Here is a 16520-nt window from a genome sequence, read left to right on the forward strand (position 1 = left end):
TATCTGCTAGATATCTTGGCGGAAACACAGCCCAGCCACACACTTTCTTACACTCAAACTCTCACATAAAAGAACACACAACTCAATAATCTTAGATCCAATTGGTAAGATATAATTGCCCACTTAAACATACAAAGCCCAGTACCATCTATCCCTTGCACCTTTTATTTGCCAGGTCTCCAGCTTCTCCTTCTCCCACAACGACTCCTCGCTTCTCCCCTCTTTCCATCTTTTCTTTACTCACTCTCCCAACTATATCAATTCTTCCATGCTTTAGTTTCTCCTTCTCCTACAACGACTCCTAGCTTCTCCATCTCCTGTCTCCTCTAACTCTCTCAGTTCCCCATCGTGTCTCTAAACTCTTCCTTTCCCTCCTATCTTCATTTCTCCTCTCTCCCTCTCTCCCAACTGTTCAATCCTTTTCCCCCTTGCTCAGGTTCTACTGGCTCAACTGTCACCAACTGTCTTCTCTAACCCTATTCTCTGAATCTAATCCCCCTCTCGCTCCTGACTCCTCCCTCTGCCCAAATCTAGCGCTCTTGCCTAGAGAACTCCAAGGCAGACCTCAACACTCCATCATTGTTTTCCTTCCTTTTGCATGTACAAATGTTCACATGGGAAGCCAGAAGTCATTGTTGAGTGTCCTCCTTGATTGATTCCTATTCTCTCTCTTTTTTTTTGAGACTAGATCTGGTGCTCAGTGATTCATCCAGCAAACTCTGGGGAGCTTCCTGTAATCATGATTACAAGCATGGTCCAAACTTGTGTGACAAGCACTTTACTAACCAAGTCATGACCTCAGCTCCTCGTTCCCCTTTCTTTTCTTCTTTTGTTGTTTTGGACTTACTTGTTTGTTTTTGTTTATGAGTGTCTTGCCTACCTGCACAGATACGCACCACGAGCAAGCAGTTCCAGAAGAGGACACTGGATCCCTGGGACCGGCACGCCAGTTAGCTGTGATTCTGTCCTGTGGGTGCTGAGAATTGCATCCAGGTTCTGAGAAAGATCAAGGCTTCTTACCTGTGATCCATCTCTTTAGCCCATGTGTTTCTCTCTTGAAGAAGAAACCTAGGAATCATTTTGATAATTCCTTCACAGGCTGCATCATAACTTCATGACAATTTTTACCAGCTCTCTCAACAGACACATGTTATATTTATTTATTTTTATCTTTAGTCTGCTATTAGTTTCTCCTTAGTCTCTTGCAGTGGAGTACTGTCAGATCTGTTTCTATTATTTTTAATTTATTTGTAATGGAGACTGGGAAGTACTTAAAAATTGCAAATCCCATCATTTACTATATTGTTAAAAGCCATGGTTAGCCAGGCTTGGCTGTGCACACTGTACTCCAGGGCTCTGAAAGCTCAATGCGGAGGACCGACACACACACACACACACACACACACACACACACACACACACACACACGGGGGGGGTGGAGAGAGAGAGAGAGAGAGAGAGAGAGAGAGAGAGAGAGAGAGAACGGCCCCCCATTAATACCGTCCCATTAGATATAATGGTCCTGTATTGGTCCTGTATGACCATTCAACCCCTGTTTGCCCTCTGTGCTGCGTTAACAGTCTTCTTCCTTTGCCCATGAAGCAGCATGTGCATCCTACTCCAAGTGCTTTTGCACTGGTGTCCTTCTGTCTGGAAGTCCTGTTACTGCATCTGAGGACTGGTCTCTCCTCCTCTTTACAGTTCAATCTAATTGTCTCATGAAGAGATCTTTCCTGACCATCTGGTTCAGACATGTTCTCCCTGTTGTTGTTTTTTATAGTTCTAAATCCTGTCAAGAATTTTTGCCTGTTTTAGATTATATGACTGCTACTGTTGCACATGCTCATTGTTGGGGCTTAGTTCACAGAAGGTACTCAGGTGAGCACTCGCAGCTGCTCACATCACACGTTATACATATATGTACTAATGCCACATTTGCTTGTGAGAGCCATGTTTTATGTTGTGTGTGTGTGTGTGTGTTTTTTTTTTTTTTTTTTTTGGTTCTTTTTTTTCGGAGCTGGGGACCGAACCCAGGGCCTTGCGCTTCCTAGGTAAGCGCTCTACCACTGAGCTAAATCCCCAGCCCCATGTTGTGTTTTTAAAGATCAGAACATCTTTTCTATGTGTACCCTATCAAAACATGAATGTTATGGGTTTATAAATTTTATATAGTTATTGGTATTCTTGTTGTACTAATTTTCATGGAATTTCAGTGAATATAGATATTCTGTTTTAAAATAGTATTTTAGATAGGAAGCCCTGTCTCAAAATGTACCTCAGCTGGTAGAGTGCCTGCCTAGCATGCAGGAAGCCTTGGATTCAGGGTCCAGTACCTTATAAGTGGGATGTGGTGCATAAGCTGTCACCTCAGCACTCTGGAGGTAGAGAAAAGAGAATCTGGAGTTCAGGGTTATCCTTGGCTGTATGACAAGTGCAAGATGATCCTGGGCTACATGACATCCTGCCTCAAAAATCAAACACCAGATCAAAAAGCTCACATCTTGACACAAGAGAAAGTAGAGAGAGTACACTGGCAAAGCTAACTAACAGTGACAGACACACCTTCTTAACAGGGCCATAAATCCTAACCCTCCCAAATAGCCACTAACTGAAGACCAAGTAGTCAATGATAGGAATCTATGCAGGCCATTCTCATTCAAACCACCACAGTAGGTTTTCTTTAGCAAATGAATATTTTAGTTGATTGTGATTATTCAGTAATCCATGAATAAATATGAGCTACATGGCAGGACTATAAATTATTATATTCTTTTAAGGAATTATTTACGTATATGAGTACACTGTAGCTGTCTTCAGACACACCAGAAGAGGGCATTGGATCCCATTACAGATGGTTGTGAACCACCATGTGGTTGCTGGGAATTGGACTCAGGACTTTTGGAAGAGCAGTCAGTGCTCTTAACCACTGAGCCATCTCTCCAGCCCTCTATAAATTATTATTATATTATAAAATATAAATCCGTGAGTCTGTGCATCATCTATAGTGTGCATATGGATGGATGCCAGAGGTCAACATCAGGTATTCTCTATTGCTTGGCCCTTGCTGTTTGGAGACAGAGTCTGTAACTTAAATTGGAACTCATCATTTCGGGTAGACTGGCTGGCCAGCAAGCCCCATGGGCTCTGCCTGGCTGCACCCTTCCTCCACTGGGACTTTAGTTGCACAGAGGTGACTCCACACTCATACTCTGTCTGGGTACTAAGCTTAGATCTAAAATTAGGTCCTCCTAGGCAATCAGCGGGCACTTTACGCACTGAGCATTGCTTCAGCCCTGAACATTTTTATTTTACTAATTTTATATTTTAGAATCTTAAGTGCATTTACAGTATGATTGAAATGTTATAGTTGTAGCTTTCTTAGGCAAAAGATTAAATCAAAAAATATACTGTTAATTTTCTTTTTTTTTAAAGATTTAATCATTTATTATATATAAGTACACTGTAGCTGTCTTCAGATACACCAGAAGAATGCATCAGATCTCTTTAACAGATGGTTGTGAGCCACCATGTGGTTGCTAGGAATTGAACTCATAACCTCTGGAAGAGCAGTCGGGTGCTCTTAACCGCTGAGCCATCTCTCCAGCCCTTAATTTTCTTTAAAAATATTTATTCTTTAGAAATTTCATAGATACAGATGTGTGTGATCCTTATAATATCTAGTCCAAATTCTCCCTTTCACTCTCTCCAGATCTCCTCAATGTGTGCACATGCTTTGCACACACATGTTGGTTCTCTTATTCCACCATGTAGTACAAGGGATAGAGTTCTGGTAGTCAGACTTGTGCAGCAAGCACTTTTACTCCTTGAACCATCTTGCTACCCAGTTATTTTTCTTTTATTATTCCCTTTTCAACACTTATCTTCAGTTTGTCATTATTAAATGAATAAAAGTTATTGTGAGCTATTAAGTCCCTTTATAATACAAATGTCATTGACTTAGGTTGTTCTGTAGGAGAGGTTTATAGGAAACTCTAGAAGCTTCCAGTAGATGTTTGTCTTATACCAGGCTTGTGTAGTCGACTTTCCCATTTTGAGTTCTCACATACTCAGTGGGCCCAGGTATAAGTTATGTTTGCCAGAGGAGCATGCGCCTCCCTGTAATCTGTGGTTGATTTGTTGAAAATGTCTGAACTGGATTATATCATACTTAGAAGAATACAAGATGTTCTGTTTTGTCATTTGAGTGAAAATATGGTCTGGTTTTTTTTTGCAGGTATGACCTGGCTTCTAGGGAATGGCTTTCACTAAACCATTCTGTGAACAGTGTGGTTGTAAGATATGGTCATTCTTTGGCATTACATAAGGTAAACTATCTCTACTGTTCAAGCAAGAAGTTCAACTCTCCCTGTTGCTTTATGTCTTTGAATACTCGTCAGCTTCGGATTTAATCGGTATAAACTTTGTTTGATGTGATGGTATATAATTCACCAAGCTGCAATTGGAAATTGAAGTTAGAACTATTTTAATCCAGGGTATTCTACGTGGAAATGGTTAACAATGAAATAATGTCAGTGAGCCTGCGCCCATTGTCAAGTCCAGCCACATTGCACACAGTGTGACTGAGTAGCCATCTCTGTGTTTTGTGTGTATATTGTAGGGTGAGGCAACTTTAATTCCCAAGTCATTTCATCCTGTAGTACATTTCATTTAGAGAGGGTGATTTAGAGAATGTAGAGTGTGACTTGTTTTATTTTGTTCTTTATGCTATTCCTAGTAATTCACTGAAAAGTTCATTTTACTCATGCTTCTTAAGTTAGGGATAATAATGAGATTGTGAACCAATCATTTTTTTATTTTCCAATATTAATTTTTTAAAGATGTATTTGTTTTTAATTTATGTATGTGGGTCTGTGCTCCAGAGGCCAGAAGAGGAGGCCATCAGAACCCTGGAACTGGAGTTACAGGTGTCTGTTAGCTGCCATGTGGGTGCTAGAAACCAAATCCGGTCCTCTGTAAGAGCAGCAAATGTTCTTAACTGCTAAACTCTGTCTCCAGCCCAAGAGTTGATTCTTAATGGTTTTTAAAATCCTGTTTATATCTTTCTTATAGGATAAAATCTACATGTATGGAGGAAAAATTGATTCAACAGGGAATGTGACCAACGAGCTGAGAGTATTTCATATTCATAATGAATCATGGGTATTGTTAACCCCCAAAGCTAAGGATCAGTATGCAGTGGTTGGACACTCAGCACACATTGTTACACTGTCATCTGGCCGTGTGGTCATGTTGGTCATCTTCGGTCATTGTCCGCTCTACGGATATATAAGTGTTGTGCAGGAATATGACTTGGGTATGTATTTTTTTCCAGTGGAGGCATTTTGAATATCAGATTGAAAAGCCTTACCCTTATTATTAGGATACTGTAACAAAATTCAGCATGACCTTGATCCAGTACTTTGTCTTGAAATAGTTAATATCAGTAGATAACTGTGGGATTCAGGTTGCTGATGTCCCTGTGGAACAACTATTTACTTGTCAAGGCACAGCCTTGGCTTCGGAGGGGTTCTGAGGAAGGGGTGTCTGGGAGTGGGGAAAAAAAGAACAGCTTGTCAAAAAAACCAAAAAAGTCAAATTGTGGTCCAAACTGGCACCTGTATTGTATTAAGGAAAGCTGAGGAAAAACTGGGATATTTATTTCATCTCTCGGTCTATCTCAAGTAAGTCAAACACTCAAGGTCAATGTTTGCACCCTCAAATTAAAAACAAAAAAGGGGGAGATGCTAAGTCCAGCATGATCCTTGTGGGGACAGAATGACATGGTTTCTGCCCCTGGGACAGGAGCAGCAGGCTTGGGTCTCCATGAATGTCATACCATGGGCATAAGGCTTGCTCGTATAATAATGTACATATTTTGTGTTCCTCTCTTGAGGAATGTCCTCCCTGTTAATGTGAATGACTCCATGATAATCAGAGACAGCATGAGTCCAGGAAGTAAATGCTGGGACCTTCAGGACAGCCCTTAAGGCTGTGAAAAGAACTCTAAAAACATGTTTGAAAATATATGGTTCCTTAACTATACCAAAACGTAAGGGTGCAATATGAATTGTATGAGGAGCTTCACAGATCTAAAGGAACAGAAGCAGCTCGCTGTGAGCCAACTTGACAGAAAGATACTAAGGAAGTAGATAAAGAGACTTAGGGAGTGGTCGGTGGAGGATCCCACCCAGCTAAGTTTGAGCTTACAAAGGCAGACAAAGTCCTGAGTTCAGGGTGGGCCTGGAACAGAGCAAGGTTAGGCCCAGGTGTGATCCAAATGGTAATTTCAGGACCGGGTACCCAGCTAGTTCATTGTTTGTATTTAACAGAGGCAGGCAGATCTCTAAATTCTTTTGCAATGTTAAAAGGAAATGTGTGCTTGCTATCTCTCAAGGGGTTGGAGTCCCAGGATGCTGATTCATAGGAAACCTGAAGTAACTGGGCTTAGGTTCTGCAGATGAGCTATCCAAAAAGTTTTTTAGAGTAGCAAGAGAGAACTGCTTGGAGAACTGTCTCCAGCAGAGAATAGCAAGAGAAAGCTGCCTAGAAAGCTGGTGAGAGAGAGAGAGAGAGAGAGAGAGAGAGAGAGAGAGAGAGAGAGAGAGAGAGAGAGAGCGCGCGCCAGTGAGAGAGAGAGAGGGAAAGCAGAGAGAGAGAAAGCGATCAGAGAGAAAGCAGACTGGAAAGCTGTTTCCAGCTGCCAGCTTGGATCGACTTTTTGGGTTTTTTAACAAGTTTTTTCCCACTCCCAGACACCCCTTCCTCAGAACCCCTCCCAAATCAAGACTGAGTCTTGACACTTATTGTCAGCTTGCAAGGAACCAAAGATAGCACCACATGTTTAGATATCAAAATAAGCATAATGCAAAGCAGTAAGCATGCTAAAATAATTTTGGACAGTCCTTTAAATATTAGGCCAGCGCAGTGTCATTTGACTTTAGTGTATAATCTTGTGTTACATTTTATTGTTTTTCACTGTATAGTAGGAATGTCAGTTAGGATTGAAATGTTGATGAAGTAGTCCTATAAAATACATCTGAAGATCATTAAAGTACATCTGAGAACCATAAGGAATCACTGAAGCTCACGGGGAGTTAAATGTCTGTTTAAGAGAGTTTGAATCTTTAAAATTTGTTTTAAAAATCTGAATCTTGCCTGTGTGGTGGCACACACCTTTGATCCCAGCACTCAGGAGGCAGAGGCAAGTGTATCTCTGTGAGTTTGAGGCCAGCCTGGTCTGCAGAGTGAGTTCCAGGCCAGCTAGGATACACAGAAACTCTATCTTAACCAACCAACCAAACAACCAACCAACCAAACAACCAAACAACCAAACAAACAAAATGCATCTTTAAAAACTTGTTCTGTGAAATTTCATATATGAATACAATATATCTTGTTCATATACAGCACCATTCCTCCCATCCAGCTCCCCTAGGCTCTTCCCAATACACCTTCTTCCCAGCCTGATCCTCCCTTTCAGGGTGAGGGTTGACACACTGAGCGCAGTTGGTGCTGATTATATACAGGCTTGCCTAGATGGACTTCCTTATAAATAAGATGGAAGGATGGCCTGAATGCCCTTTTTTGCTCTAAGATATTTAAATTTTAAACTAATGTGTAAATAGTTTAAATCATTTAATATTTTATAAGAAGAGGAGCCTGCAACATTGACTAACTATTGTCTCTTTTTCAGAAAAGAACACATGGAGTATATTACAAACTCAAGGTGCTCTAGTGCAAGGGGGTTATGGCCACAGCAGTGTTTATGATCACAGGACCAAGGCTCTGTATGTTCATGGTGGCTACAAGGCTTTCAGCGCCAACAAGTACCGGCTTGCAGATGACCTCTACAGATACCATGTGGACACTCAGATGTGGTGGGTGTTTTCCTGAGCTTTCCCTTGATGGTATAGAATCTGCAGAGGCAGTTGATTGAAAAATACTGTGTTGTTTGACTTTTGTCAGCACTGTATGTAACAAAGTTAGCAGATAAATACAGTAATAGAGTTAAAGTAATAATTGTGTTGTTGCTATCTGTTAGTTTTTCTGCTCTTAAGATAGTTAAAAAGTGCTTAGTGTTTTAGACTGATTTCTGTTCTCATCCACTGATCGCTAGTGTAGATTTCCTCCCTTCAGAATTCTCAGCAATAACCGTTGTGCTGATTTTATCAATACTTAAAAAGCATAGCCTTTCTTTTTCCTTTTTGGTGTTGGGGACCAAACCCAGGACTGTGCACATGAATAGGCTATACCATCTTTATCTGTTTAAACTGTCAAATACGATGCTCTCATGCCTGTTTGATTAAGTTTCCCTCCTTGGAACTGAAGCTCGCCTGTAAGAGTATGCATACTACTTTTAGCAAGTGGAAATAAATTTGAATTATGATGTAATTATAAAGCACTAGTCTCTCTGTATCTCTCTCCTCCTCCTACTCCCTCCCTCTTCCTTTCTGTCCCTCTCTCTCAACATACATTAGAGATCATGCTGTGAATGTAATTTATGGGTCCTGAGGATCACTGTCTTTAGTGGCTGTGAACCACTGAGCCTATGTGGTTGGCGGTTCTGCCATACTAATAAAACACTGAACATAAATTTTGATTTGTATTTCACATAATTCTTACCTGGAATTCTTAAGTGGAATTATGGAGCCATAGAGAATGAACATTTTAGTGCTTTTAATATAGTTTCCCAAAATTCTTATCAGATTTTCATGATTTTTTTAAGGAAGTGGCTTACATACAAGGAGAAATCAAGTATTGCACATTTGAATCTGAAGTTATAAAGTAATTACATGTAAATTGCCAGATAGATAAGTATTCTTCTAAAACTAACCTTATATTTATTATTTTTAAATAAACTCAAAAGGACCATTCTTAAGGACAGCCGATTTTTCCGTTACTTGCATACAGCTGTGATAGTGAGTGGAACCATGCTGGTGTTCGGAGGGAACACACACAATGACACTTCCATGAGCCACGGTGCCAAATGCTTCTCCTCAGACTTCATGGCTTATGACATTGGTAAGCTTTCCAAAGATGGGTTAGATCAGGAATATTTTATTTGCCTATGAGCAACATTAAAGATTGAAAATATATCTATGTCAAAATAATTGCACCACTTAAAAAAAGTCCAAGTGGTTGAATTTGCATTTAATTGAGTAGGGTTACACATCTATTGAAAAGCATTACTTTGCATTAAACTACATTAAACTCTGAAATCACTCTTGCTAATTGCTTGAATCTTTTTAAAGGCTGAGTTAACTGGCATCTCCTTCCTTATAAATGCCTTATGTAGTAGTAGTTGTAACTGCCTGCATTAGGTTAAGTTTTAGGGAATATGCTGTTTCCAGAAACCTGGCTTTACACATGCTGTCCATGCAATATACATGTGGCTAGAAGAGGGCAATGTCTGTTTATTCCTAGAAAACAAACATCAACTGCTCTTTTGTGTAAATACAGTCCATATGATGTCCTTTCTGTTTGTTTTGTTTTGTTGCACTTTGAGACAGTCTCACTATGTAGTCTGACTGCCTGGAGCTCAGTATATTTCAAGCTGATCTTGAACACAGAAAAAATCCTCCAGCCTCTGTCTCCTGAGTGCTGAGATGAAAGATGTGTACCACCACACCTGACTAGAGATTCGTTTTTGTAATTATTTTCATTGTGGTGAAATGTACTTAACAACACTCACCATTTTGTTGTTTTCATCAGTTGAAGTGAACTAGATATACCCACAGTGTTATTCACACCATGTCGCCCTCTGCATGCTGTCTGCTGTAACTGAGACTCTGCCCTTAAGCAATAGTCCTTCTCTTCATCCTCACACCAGACTCTTGAAATCATCCTCTTTGTCTCTATGATTTTGACCCAGTCTGCTAGGCGTTCATTTTTTTTTTTCTTTTTTTCGGAGCTGGGGACCGAACCCAGGCCCTTGCAATTGCTAGGCAAGCGCTCTACCACTGAGCCAAATCCCCAACCCCCTAGGCGTTCATTTTTTAAAGAAAATTTTGTTTACTTTTATGTGTATGTGCGTTTTGCATGTATGTATGTTAAGCACACCATGTATGTTCAGTGCTCGTGGAGGCCAAAAGTAGACATTAGATTTCCTGTAGCTGGAATTGCAGACTTTTGTGAGCCATCACGTGGGTTCTGGGAACTGTGCCAAGATCCTTTGGAGGAACAGTGAGTGTTCTTAACTGTTGAGCCATCTTGCCAGCCCTAGATGTTTGTTTTTAACAGATGTGTTTCTGTTAGCCATTGAACTTTTAAATTGAGAATGGCGGATACACTATACTTAGTTCTTAGCTTCAAGCTGAAGGGAGCACAAACGAGAAGACAATATAATTGTAACTCAGGAGGATTCTTGCTGAAAAGAAGATATGAAATTACCTCTGAGCACTCTGAAGCCACTGGGGTAGCATGGTGGTCAGGAAAGGCATTCTTGAAGAGAAACCTTGCTAGCCTGCTGCTGAGGAGCCCTGAGAGTCAAGTAGACCTACCAGGCAGGGGACATTTAGTACAGACCAAATAGCTGGAAAAGTATATGGCAAACATTTAGGACTTTTGAACTGTCCCTTTTCTCTGACGTAGTAGCACAAAAGGTAGCAGGTAACTGTTAGACTAGACTGTTCAGATCTTATTCAGAATGCAAGGATCATTGGTCTTTTGAAAAGTCTCACAGTGAAAGTGATAGAGTCATATGCGTGTGTTGTACTTTTTTTGTTTGTTTGTGGGTATTTTAGATTTTTCTTGTTTTTCTTTTTGTAAGTCTGGGCCTCACACTATGGTCCAGGCTGGCTTAAGACTTATGGTAACCATCCTATGTCTGCCTTTGTGGGCCACCATGACCAATTTGAGAAGATGTGTTGGGTGCATTGTGATAACCGATTTGGAAGGGGCATATTGACAATTAGGAGGCTACTGCTGCAGAAGTCCTAATGAGGTTTGAGTGAAGGCCATGGAAGTAGCAGTGACAACTGCTAGTGTCTGGCTCTTGTGTGTTGTGACAGAAACATAACTGCCCTTTCTTGGCAAGTGTCTGCTGTGGACCACCTTTGTTAAACTGAAAGCACATATAGAGGAAAACTTATGGACATGATTGCACAAGGCCAGGAGGGTGAGAAACATGGTGGGATTGAGGCCAGTCTGAGCTATCTAGTAAGACTATGTCTTTAATAAAAATAGCAAAAATTATAAAAACAGGGACTAGGATCTGGGAAGAAGAGCATGAACTAAGTGTGGGGCATATCCAACTGGAAATGTCTTTAGGACAGAGCTGATGGCTAAGAGGAGACTGTAGGAGAGGTGAGTTATTGTGGGGCATAAAAGATGAGCAAGAGTCAGAGACACTTGGAGAACAGAGTCTGAACAAGAGTAGAGGCTGTAAAGAGAGTGTCAGAGAAACAGGAGAAAATAGGTGAGATTAATGACCTGTGAGATACAATTAACTGCCAGAAGAGTGGCTAAAAATGACTGGAGAACCCTTCAGATTTGTCAACAAAGAAATCCGTTAGCATAATTTAGGGTGCAGGCAGCTGAGGAAGGACATCGGTGAGATATGTGCTCTGAGTGTTCATTTTTATTAAAGCTTATCTGCAAAGGCCTCAGATTCGCTGTGCACTTGTCGAGGCTCTTCTTGAACTCCTGTTCCTCCTGTCTCCACCTTCCCAAGTGCTAAGATTACAGATGTGTGTCCTAATTAAAATAGGTGCGTACCTAGCATTAACATTTTTAAGTTAGAAAATACTGTGGTGCTCTGGGGATGCCTGCTATACACGAGGCCCTGGGTCTGATCTCTAGCACCACACATACTAAAGCAGACATTCTGCAGGTAAAACCGGTAGACAGTAGAGTGATGACCATCAGGAGGGGATCTGTAGGTATTGAATGAATATATTGATCAGCATTTCTGTGCAGTGTGTTTATTTCATGTTCTGAAATATTGCTGCTGTCGTTTACACATAATAGCATAACTAAAAAGACAGACAAGCATGTTGTATGAGGCTGTGGATGAGGCATTCTTCTTTGTTTTGATCTTGCCTTTGTTTAAGACAGGGTTTCTCTGTCCTGGCTGTCTGAAACTCAGTATGTAGAACGGGCTAGCCTTGAATGCACAGAGATCCTCCTGCTTCTGCCTTCTGAGTGCTGGGATCAAAACTTACACTTCTTTGTAGAAAGACTGATAGTTTCCATGGACTATATAAGACAACCTACTCTGAAATGTGCTTTTTCTTCCCCTTAGCTTGTGACCGATGGTCAGTTCTCCCCAGACCTGAGCTCCATCACGATGTCAACCGATTTGGCCACTCAGCAGTCTTGCACAACAGGTAACTGGAAAGCAAAGGTTGTGTTACTGTCTTGCATCTATGTTCATTTTTTTTTTCTTTTCTATTTTTCGGAGCTGGGGACCGAACCAAGGGCCTTGCGCTTGCTAGGCAAGCGCTCTACCACTGAGCTAAATCCCCAACTCCCTATGTTCATTTTTAATATCAACTTTTTAATAGTTATGTCAGAATGGTAAGAGGCCTGGGGAGAAAAAAAGGAGAGAGGACAGTTTTAGGTGAAGGATAAGGTAGGGAACAGGCGTGGGAGATAATGAGGTAAAAGAGCAAGTCTGCAGTCTGCACCCTGACCAGTGTGTGCTCAGGAATCCCTTTCTGACCAGCAGAGCTCTTTGTCCATCTGTGCAGGGGAACCTTAGTCCCGTGAAGGACATGCAAAGGACTAGGGTTATGGGCCAGCAATAAGGTGCTTACCTCACTTGCACAGGATCCTGAGTTCTGTCCTCAGCACTGTGCCTTCTGCAGATACAGCTTTTGCCATAAAGGACATGCAAACTGGCCACTTTACCTGGTCGCTTGAAAGTGTACTTTAAAGATTGAGAAGCTTAACAGTCTGCTGATGTTAACTTTTCTTATTTTGCTGCTGTTGTTACTGCTTTCTGCTTCCTTCTTTAAAACTCAAAGTTATATAAACCCTTAAATTATTTAAATACTCCAATGTTTATATTATATCATTACATTATAGGTTTTCAAATTTTCTGTTGGAGTTTCCTAATACCAGTAATTTAATTTGCATTAGGAAAAGTACAAAAGTGGCATTCTGGAGTTATGAAGAACTGACCATTTAGAAGCTAGATATTGGGGGAAAGGTGATATCTTTAATCTTGTGATTACTTAATGTTTTACAAGTATATAGGGTTTTGTGGCAAGACCATTTTGTGATTAGAGGCTAAAGTGGAAGGATTTTTTTTTATTATTATCTTGTCAACTTAAGTGTTATCTTACATTGCAATCTGATGCTTTCTCTCAGAAAGGCCCTGAATGCCTCTTAAGGTTTTCATCTGGCAAGCATCAGGCCATCTAGCATCGGATCCCATTACAGATGGTTGTGAACCACCATGTGGTTGCTGGGAATTGAACTCAGGACCTCTGGAAGAGCAGTCAGTGCTCTTAACCATCTCTCTAGCCCTATTAAAACATTCTTAAGTTTTACCCAAACTCTGAGAGTTAGCCATGAATCAAAATCAGGGATGACTGTCTGAATAATGTTTTTATTTTGTGTAGTTTATGTGATGTGTTTGAGTATCTGGGTTTTAGGCAGGGTTGGAGGATAAAAGGTCATGGTTGAGAAATCGTTTGGCTCTCTCTCCATTGTGGTGGTGTTAGTCAGCAGCACTGGATCACCTTTGTCTAACTTAATTGTTCTAATTGTGGTTTTGAGAGAAGAGTGCAGGAGGGAAAGCTGTGAAATTGTGAGGTGCTAGATGAAGAAATGGCATTTACCTTGCTGCTCTCTCTAAGCATGTTGGAAGGCTCTCCCACTCTCCCAGAGCCATCATGTGACCTGAGATACTCAGAATTATCGAAGACACCAACTGTGCTCAGTTTAAGCAATAGTTTTATTAACTAAATCCAACTTGATTCATGTTAAAGTCAGGGAACCAGTAGTGGGTTTGTTCTTTTTGGTTATTGTGATGTCTGCTTTTCAGATACGGAGTCATATAATCATTATATTTATTTAGTCCTTTGTTGACTTAGAGAGAAAAATTGGAGCCCAGTGCAAGTGAGCTACCAAATTTCTCATTGTGAACTAGTATTAAACTTCTTGGAGTTATGGGATCTTGGAGATGGGAGAGATCCTAGCTTATCACAGCCCAGAAGTAACAGATGAGGTTTCTTTTGAGGGGTCTTAGGTCTTTATGAACTGGACTTAGAAAATATTTAATGTGTTTCATTCTGCTGTAGTTCTTAAAACTCTAGCTAGTGAGCATCTTAGGAGCACTTGAGTCCGACCTACAGCTGTGGTCTATCTCTGGTGTGCATATAACAAATGCACTGTGAGCATTTCTTCACCAGACATAAAATTAGATTTTTCTTACAAAAAATTCTTCTTGGGAAGGAATGAAAGAGAGTAGGGAAATGTTTCAGGATTGTTTTTGTTTTTTTATTTTTAATATTTATTTGTTTATTTTATGTATATGAATACTCTGTCTTCATGTACACCTGCATACCAGAAGAGGACATCAGAACTCACTATAGATGGTTGCAAGCTGTCATATGGTTACTGGGAATTGAACTCAGGACCTCTGGAAAAGTAGCTGGTGCTCTTTTTTTTTTTGTAATTTATTTTATTTATTATTTGTAAGTACACTGTAGCTGTCTTCAGACACATCAGAAGAAGGCATCTGATCTCATTACAAATGGTTGTGAGCCACCATGTGGTTGCTGGGATTTGAACTGAGGACCTCTGGAAGAGCAGTCAGTGCTCTTAACCACTGAGCCATCTCTCCAGTCTAATTGTTCTGTCTTAGTTTGGGGGTGAATATCTAATTCAGAGATGCACTGCTTTTCCAAGAGTGAGTTTTAACCACTAATTTGTCACTGGATTGGTCTTTTAAGAACAAAGGTTAGAAGCTGCCAATGATGGTGCACACCTTCAATCCCAGCTCTCTGGAAGCAGAGGCAAGTGGAACTCTTTAAGTTTGAGACCACCCTAGTTAGTCTACAGAGTGATTTCCAGCCCAGCCAAGGCTACACAGAGAAACCCTACCTTGAAAAACCAAAAAAGGGGAGGAAAAAAGAAGAAAGAAGGAAAAAGAATACAGGTTGGGCAGTCAGGGTAGCTCATACCTATAATCCCAACACTTAAGTGTCTAAGATAAGAGGAATTCTTCGAGGTGAAGTCATGAGTTCTAGGCCAGCCTAGGCTGCAAAGTACTGAAAGGGGAAGAAAATGATTCTCTATATTTTCTCTGTATTGCCCACTCTTCCACCATACATATACCTAACAATAAATACTAAAGATCACTCCATGGCACTATATCTATGTGATAGACTTCTAGAAAAGTGACTTAAGGTTCAAAAGGTAAATAAGTCGTTTTGTTTTGAGTTGCCAAGATCCCTTATATGGACTTCCAATCATACATGCCCAGCAGCAGTATATGAGCCTGACTGTTGCCTTGAAGTCTCACCGATTCAAAAATTAGGTAACATTTGTTACTTTTTTCTTTGTCAGTTGGATAGGTAACCAATGGCACAACAGTGTGTTCTAATTTGCATTTCTCTATGATGAAAGTGGAATATTTTCATATGCTTTATGAATCTGCATTAATTTTCCTTGCACTACTAATTGAAGTCCATCACCACAGCAGACAGAAGAGTTCTTTAATTTTTTATGGACTTTGACAAATCTAGGATTCATAGTTTCAATAAAGAGAGAAATTCCACAAGTAGCCAGTATGTAGCAAAATTGGTCTGTATAAGAATAAAAGGAAAAGTGCCTAGGGCAAGGATGATCCCTGAGTGCAGCTTCTCAAAGAAGAGTCACACTCAGGTGCCTCCTAGGAACGTGCCCAGATGCAGGTTTTAGGAATTCTATCGTGCAGCCTGTTTCTCAGGAACTCTTCTATCCACTTTGATATTTGAGATTATAGAGTGGCACTGGAAATGCATTAGATGGCATTACAAACTGCTAAGAGAAAATCAGGAGCTATCAGAGGTCTAGGACATGGTTTTTCTCTGTAAATGGGGCTTCTGGAGAGATTCCTGGAAAATGCTGTGTTTATACCTAGGAATTAGGAAAGACCTTAAGCAGTTGTGAGTTGTGGTAGAATGCATTCGTTTCCAGGACTATAATTATCTCTCACTCTCTTTGTAGCCTTCTTTGTATTAAAATTTTCTCTGCTTGCTTTTTCTGTGTGCGTGCGTGTATGCATGCATGTACGTAGATCCCCACATAGGACAGAAGAGGTTTCCTGAAGCTGGAGTTACAGGTGGTTGTGAGCTGCCTTTTGTGGATGCTGTGAGCCAAACTCTGTCCTCTGAAGAGCAGCAGCTTTAACTGCTGAGTCATCTCCTCAGCCGAGAGAATCTTCCCTATTAGTAGAAGATGTCATCCCAGCTCTAGGAGCTATAACACCTTCTGGCCTCAGTGGACACCCATATACATGTGCACATACCCACATACACACACATATAACTAAAGATAAAAGAAAACTTTCTAAAATACACTTTCCCTGT

General features: G+C 40.6%; 1 protein-coding gene across 3 annotated transcripts in view; it reads left to right on the top strand.

Moving 5' to 3' along the window:
* Atrn (attractin) overlaps window positions 1-16520 on the top strand; it is a 134090-nt gene that overhangs the window by 52869 nt on the left and 64701 nt on the right. For all 3 annotated transcript variants that reach the window (XR_010064702.1, XM_063284645.1, NM_031351.2), the window contains exons 7-11: window positions 4235-4325; window positions 5071-5314; window positions 7694-7877; window positions 8867-9021; window positions 12242-12326. Coding sequence is in view for 2 of the 3 variants with exons in the window: in XM_063284645.1 (XP_063140715.1) it covers window positions 4235-4325; window positions 5071-5314; window positions 7694-7877; window positions 8867-9021; window positions 12242-12326 (759 nt within the window). In the remaining variant the exon portion in view is untranslated. The remainder of the gene's footprint in view (window positions 1-4234; window positions 4326-5070; window positions 5315-7693; window positions 7878-8866; window positions 9022-12241; window positions 12327-16520) is intronic.

This window comes from Rattus norvegicus, chromosome 3, assembly GCF_036323735.1.
Source record: "Rattus norvegicus strain BN/NHsdMcwi chromosome 3, GRCr8, whole genome shotgun sequence".
NCBI lineage: Eukaryota > Metazoa > Chordata > Mammalia > Rodentia > Muridae > Rattus > Rattus norvegicus.